This window comes from Lissotriton helveticus, chromosome 3_1, assembly GCF_964261635.1.
Source record: "Lissotriton helveticus chromosome 3_1, aLisHel1.1, whole genome shotgun sequence".
Lineage (NCBI taxonomy): Eukaryota > Metazoa > Chordata > Amphibia > Caudata > Salamandridae > Lissotriton > Lissotriton helveticus.
Window position 1 is genome coordinate 1,619,625,170 of NC_136061.1, and position 6,720 is coordinate 1,619,631,889.

Below are 6,720 nucleotides of genomic sequence, written 5' to 3' on the forward strand. Positions count from 1 at the left end.
CTCCTAACTTTAGGACTCCTAAATGCCTTCTGTCAATACCGAAAGTCTTAAAATTAGGATTTTTCTCCGTTTAGGAGTAGTATAGTTTGGAGTCCTAACTTTAGGATTCCTAAATGACTTCTGTGAATACCAAAAGTCTTAAAGTTAGGATTTTTCCCAGTTTAGGAGCAGTATAGTTAGGAGTCCTAACTTTAGGACTCATAAATGACTTCTGTGAATACCGAAATGAGTAAGTGCCTTCTGTGAATATCAGAATGAGTAAGAGCCTTCTGTGAATACCAAAATGGTAGTAAGTTTAGGATTGTGTCTTAAGTTGTGTGAATCGGGCTCAATTGTGTGGTTAATACCAGTCTTACAATATAAAGACAGACTGGATTCTGAAATTTTAAATGTTAGTATAAAACAGCCGCGGTCGGCATGGATTGAATGTAGGGGGGCGGGATGGGAGGGGGCAGAGGATGCAGGGTAAGTGGCTATATTTTTTTTAATAAAAACGTACCTTCTTGCGGCTTCCTCGCCCCGTCTCTCCTCCGTAATACTACCTCGCTCTGCCACAGGAAGAACACCCAGTCTCTGAGGCAGCCAATCACAATGCTGCCTTAGCAGCATTGTGATTAGTCTGAACGCTGAGGTTCGGCACTCATACGAACACTGGAGGCCTGGGCATGTTCTCCATGTAGACTGTAATGCAGCCTGCATGGAGAACATGCAAAGTATGCAAGAATGTTTTGGGCAGCCTGAGAGGGTCGTCCAAGTGGTCATTGCTCACTATAGGAGAGTGCTACCACTCCTCCCCTGCCCCCACCTTCTCACTCAAAACTGTGGGTGGAAGTAGGAGAAAATAAAATGATAATAACATGAGTTATTATAATTGTATTTTCTCTGTGCTTCACTGCAAAAAAGTAGTGCTGTGACACTCCTCCGCCTTAGCGGAGGAGACGCCTCTGTTATAAAATCATTTTAACAATACATCAACCTTAACAAAAATGTCCTCACTCCCCGGGTTGCCATTGTTTACAGCACTGCCTGCTGCAGGTAGGGGTGCAGGCCCAAGGAGCTGAGCACACATGTGTCAGCTGCATGGATGGGAGAGTGATCTGCGTGCAACACCACTACCAGGAAGACTGATACTCACATGAAATGTGAGTATCACAGTGTTTCTATTAAGAGGGGGATTCACCGGGGCTGTTTTGTGCCCCCTTTTCTTTTTAATCTATATGTTAATAGATTGGAGCAGGCCCTGGTTCATACAGGAACAGATTGCCCACATGTGGGAGCCCAGAGTTTACCGGTGGTCCAATATGTGGACGATGCTGATCTTATGGCAAAAAACAGTTAAGGGGTTGCAGTCCCTATCAGACTCATTATTCATTTTTATAAAAGATCTGGATGTGACTGTGAATGCTCAAAAATTGTATGTGATGGTGAGGTGCCCACGGAAGACTGAGACCTGCAAATTTATGTTAGGGTCTAAAGCTATCCAAAGACCAACGTTTTTTCCTATTTGGGTTTGCTCTTTGACTCCCAAAGGAGTTGCCACCCACTTTTAAAGAGGAAGAAGGAGGATGTTATTGGAGCAAACTTGGAAGTGTTTAGTTTTGCCACGAGACTTGGTAGAAGACCGATCCAGGCTCTCTTCAAGATTATCAGGCAAAGAGCATTTTTAAAGTAGTATATGGTATTGATGTGGTGGTTTGTCGATCAGGCTGACCTCCAGGTTGTGGATTTTTTTTTAATATCTCCTAAGTGTCCCACATAGTGCACCTGCTTTTTCGGTGCATAAAAAACTAGGGATAGGTTACAACACTAATATAATGGCATTTCATCATCTTTCAATGTGGTAAGACATTCGGTAAAGACCACAGCGAAGCTAAACAGGGAGAATCTAAAAGATTGTATGTCCCTGGATAGGTCTTTGTAAATTCCCTGGCTCAAATATATAAAGGATATTTCCCAGAGGCTTGGAAGGAGTGAATCAGTAAGGCAGATCTTAGGTGGGCAAAAGTAAATTTTCCAGTTTTAGGTACTTAGGAAGAGAAGAGGGTGCCCTTTTCAAACACCATTTACGTGCCTATATTTTATTGAATCCACCCCATCTCTAGAGCCTTATATTGTTATTGATATAAGCACTTATGAGCGATTTTTGGTGACAAGATTCAGGTTTGGTCTTTTACATTTTATATGTTGGCCTATCCATGGATGCAGAACCGAGGTTAATCTCTGGAGCCCCTAAACTGTGATGGACTGTCTCCACAGGAAACTGCATTTTTAAAATTCTGTAAATTTTATGAGGTCCATAGGAACACATTTATTTTACCCTTGTTACAAAAAAACGAATTTTGATCAAGTGCTCCTTGCTCTTTGGTACTTGCAACTGCTATCAGAAGAAGTCATTTTAGTGTGGTAGGTTTTTTGAAAGCCACCATGAGATAACAGAAAACCTGTGATTGATTTTATTATTGGTTTGTGAGAGTCTGGATATTTATTTACATTCCATGTGTGTGGTCTATTGTCTTTGCTTGCATATTTTTATGGATTTGCTGCTGTTATGTGCTTTTATGTTTTTTATGCAAAGAACCAAATAAAGCTGGTGTTGAACTGAACTGAACCTTCTGAATTTAGTCCTTTCTGTCCCAATCCACCAAAGAAGTACACTTTTAAAGGCCCCTATGAATTCAAGGGAGGGAATTAGTGACTCACAGGGAGTCAGGCAGAAGCCAAAAAGACGGGCCCAGATTAGGCCCACTTGCCACAGATCAGATGGATAGTTGCAGGAAAAGGTCTCTTGTAAATTGTTGTATCCCTGTAGCTTTAACAGGTCAGCCTTTTGACCTTTGGGGTCCATTTTGTTGTGATGGGTAGTAGAGGTAGCAGTTTCAGTCCTCCAAAGCTCCTCTCATGTCATAGACAGCACGTCCAATCCTCTCTTGTTGTTCCTCAGTTACAGGAGTATTGCTCAGTGGGTCCCCGGAGATGCCATATGTTTGCCTGGCACGATTTAATAGGTGGGAATAACTCCTGGGCACACCCTAAACAATTATGTGAATGTTCCAGGCCAGCCCTATCTAACTTGGGTATTTTCAAAATGGAGGAAGTCTTCAGTCACACTAAACTTGGACTTTGAGAGCTGGGGTCTGTATGGGAAGTTTACTATGATAATCCTAGTGTCCTCCCACATCTTACTGTAACTCTAAAATCTAATTTAAAGCAACAACCAGCCAAGGCATATACAAGAATACTATTCTCTCCTTTAAAGTGCACCGCAAGTGTTAAATGTAAAATACAATGACAGACATCTAGTAGGATAAAAGCTAGAATTTTCAGCAATCAGAGAGTGGAGACTCAATAATTGTCTTGCATCCTATCCTCGTCCTTAGAAGTGCTGCCCAAGTGTTGTAAAATCAAAGCAATCTAGTCAAGCAGGATTTGACGTTCAAGCAGAATTTGACACAGTCAAAAAGGATATTCACAGCCCTACGTGAGTTTCTATATCAGGTTCAGAAGGGACCTCTTTGTCTGACCAGGGCAGCCTCATTTTTGATCCTGGGGGGCATTTAACACCCATTCACACCTAATGCTAATTACTGGCTGACAGAAGTGGGAGAGCAAGTGCAAATGGGTCCCCAAAGATTTAGGCAGGGAAAAGGTAACTTTCTATGAGTACCTTTCCTTATCATTTCTCAGAAATATGACTGCACCATTGAATTTGATTGTTACTAACTATGACAAATTATTGTATAATTGTTTTTCTAGCTGCTTCCTAACTGAAGTTAGCATTATTAATTGTAATAATGTAACACAGTGTTTCTCTCTGGAACAGCTTTACTACAGTGAAAGTAGATTCTGGGGCTTTTCTCACAGTAAGGACGTTTTACATTATATTCCTTAATGTCCTACTTACAAATAACATGCACCCTGCCTTATGGGCAGTAAGGCCTACCCGGGGGAGACTTATAAATATTTAAAAGAAAGGTTTTGACCTGTCAAAAGGGTTTATTTAGTGAGGTTGAATTTGCAGTTTAACGTTAAACAGCCATGCTTTAAATGGCAGACCCTCAGTCATGTTTGCACTGGCAGTATAGTGGATGGCACAATCTGTTTCAGTGCAATAGTGACATTTAACATATAGCCCTGGTTACTCTATTTACCATATACTAGGGACTTACAGGTAAGCTACATCTGCTGATCAGAATTATGCCAATCTCACAATTTTGAAAGGGGGAGCATAAGTATTTTATCACTGGATAACAAGGACAAAGTGTACAGAATTATATAGCCAGCAAAAGGTGAAAAATCCTGGGTGACCCTGCAGAAAGGACAAATGTGTGATGATTGGTAGATAGATAAATATATAGATAGATATATAGATAGATAGATAGATAGATAGATAGATAGATAGATAGATAGATAGATAGATAGATAGATAGATAGATAGATAGATAGATAGATAGATAGATAGATAGATAGATAGATAGATAGATAGATAGATAGATAGATAATGCCCGCCTTACACTGAGTAATCCAAATTTGACCTATTAAACTCATGCCCCAAAGTAGGGTTAACAGAGAAAACGGCCCAGCCCACTAAGTTTACATTTCATCCTAAAAAACATAATCACCAATCTTTGTACAATTGTTTATGTTTTTATAGGCAAAACAAAAGCATCCTCCTTGGAAAAGTGCCCTTTTTGTGCAAAGTCTGTTGTGTTATGTTTTCTGTTAGTACTGCCTCAGATTTTGGAACACTGAGCCCAGGATGTATCCTGGATAGTCTGATCCATCTGTTAAATTGTAACCAGAATTAAATGCCTGTGTTGGAAATATCTGCCTGCCCTCACAGTGGCCTAATAAATACATATCACTCATGCAAGATTTGGGCCCAATCTTCCATGCCCAATGTTTGTCTGGTAATATTGATGGCTCTGTTGCTCTTATAGTGGCAGATTAGACAGATGAAGGGCTGCAGCCGAGGCTGCAAATCACCTCCTCCTTCCTTCTCCAGTTCTAGAAGGGCACTGACCTTAATTATCACATTGACGGCCCACCCCTGCTCGGATTAAACCATAGCCCAACCACATTCTCAGAGATTCAGACTTATTGAGAAACACGCTATTTTGAAGGCTGACTTGTTTTCAACCTCCCCCCTTTTGAGTAATACTAATTATGAGGTTTAAGACATTAGCACAACCAGGACATGTCTGCATTTACAATATTTTTTTTCATTTCTGCCCATTGCAGCACTTTGGAGAACCTTGCAGTGATGATCTGGGAGAGCGTTCAGAAGATACTCCCACCTGGGTTGCTGTATAAAGTGAAGGTTTTCGAAATGGATTCTTGTGGCGTCTCCTATAAAGGACCATCATTGTAATCATCACTGTTTTATGTATAGCTTAAACGTTAATAGGTATCAAGGATTCATTGCTAAGTTTCATAAAGTGATGGGAGGAAACCAGTGAGTTAACATTTCTTCCTTGGCAATGTTTTTAGCTCATCACTTGTATTATAAAACAGGGACCACTCATATGGTCGAAGCTACAAATAGAAAACAATATGGGGAAGATTTACAAGACCCTTGCGCCACTTTTGCGTCATTTTTCCCAAGTTAAAAATGATGCAAATGTGGCGCAGGGGGCTTGTAAATCTGCCCCTATATCTTTACAATGTACCATTTTCCTTTTTTTATCATAGGATCTGGGGTGGCTCTTCTTTGAAGCAGAAAAAAGAGTGTTGTTAACATACACATCAAAGAAAATATGTAAGATTATCTTTGGTGAAAAAATAAATCTACTGACTATATTGACTAGGCTTCTCTTTTTCTAAGGACGTTCTCGTTTTCAAACTTTTGCAATTATATACCCTATGAAAAATGTGGTGCAAATGATCACTGTGACAGTAATAATGCTGCCAAAATGTTGACTCATCCCTACTAGTTTTAAATTAAGGGTTTATCGATAGTTTTCAAAATATTTCAAGAGCCATGTTAATCAATTAAATCTGGCAATACGATTTGTTAATCACAAGGCAAACATTTCTTCCGAACAAGACTGTACTCATTGATGAACACATTTTTACCTCCAATAAGACTACATATGCGAGTGGCTGGCAGATTCCGAAGAACCAGGGGGCAGATCTATAAGAAAGTGCCCCAGCATGGCACTGCAAGCCCTTTGGCTGCACCACGCTGCGCCACTTTCAGAGCACAGCAATGCAACATATTTACAAGAATATGTCGCATTCCTGTGCTCACCCCTGCGCTGGCGCACAAACAGCTGCCAAGTGCTAGCAAGGATGCCTGCGCCATGGGGAGATCCTTTTTGTGCAGGAAGGGGCACCTTCCTGCACAAAAACAATCACTAAAGCCTTTTTCCTCTTTCAATGCGTGCTGTAGAATGCAGCACGCATTGGAAGAGGAAAAACAAGGAGAAATGAAAGATTTCTCCTCATTATGCCTCCTTACGCCACCTCTATCGTGGTGCAGCATTCAGACGCATCTTCAGATGTACGATTTCTCGTAAATCTGGAGATCTGTCTTGTTCCATGGGTGTTGCGTGGGAACACCCACAGCAACACCCATGGAATGCCCTTCAATGCAAACTGTTGCGTGTGAAGGGGCCTTATTTACCTGGAGAGGAAAAGTTACACAGGATGGCTTTTCCTGTCCTTGTAAATAATGAGGAGCCCCCTGCGCCACCAGTACGTCACGAAAAGTGACGTACTGGT

At 41.0% G+C, this 6,720-nt stretch overlaps 1 protein-coding gene across 1 annotated transcript in view; it reads left to right on the forward strand.

The window, feature by feature from the left end:
• LOC144825073 (6-pyruvoyl tetrahydrobiopterin synthase-like) overlaps nucleotides 1-5,796 on the forward strand; it is a 148,864-nt gene extending 143,068 nt beyond the window's left edge. Inside the window, exon 6 of the mRNA XM_078683979.1 lies at nucleotides 5,239-5,796. Coding sequence (XP_078540105.1) covers nucleotides 5,239-5,368 — 130 coding nt within the window. The 3' untranslated portion in view covers nucleotides 5,369-5,796. The remainder of the gene's footprint in view (nucleotides 1-5,238) is intronic.
• The last annotated feature ends 924 nt before the right edge of the window (nucleotides 5,797-6,720 follow it).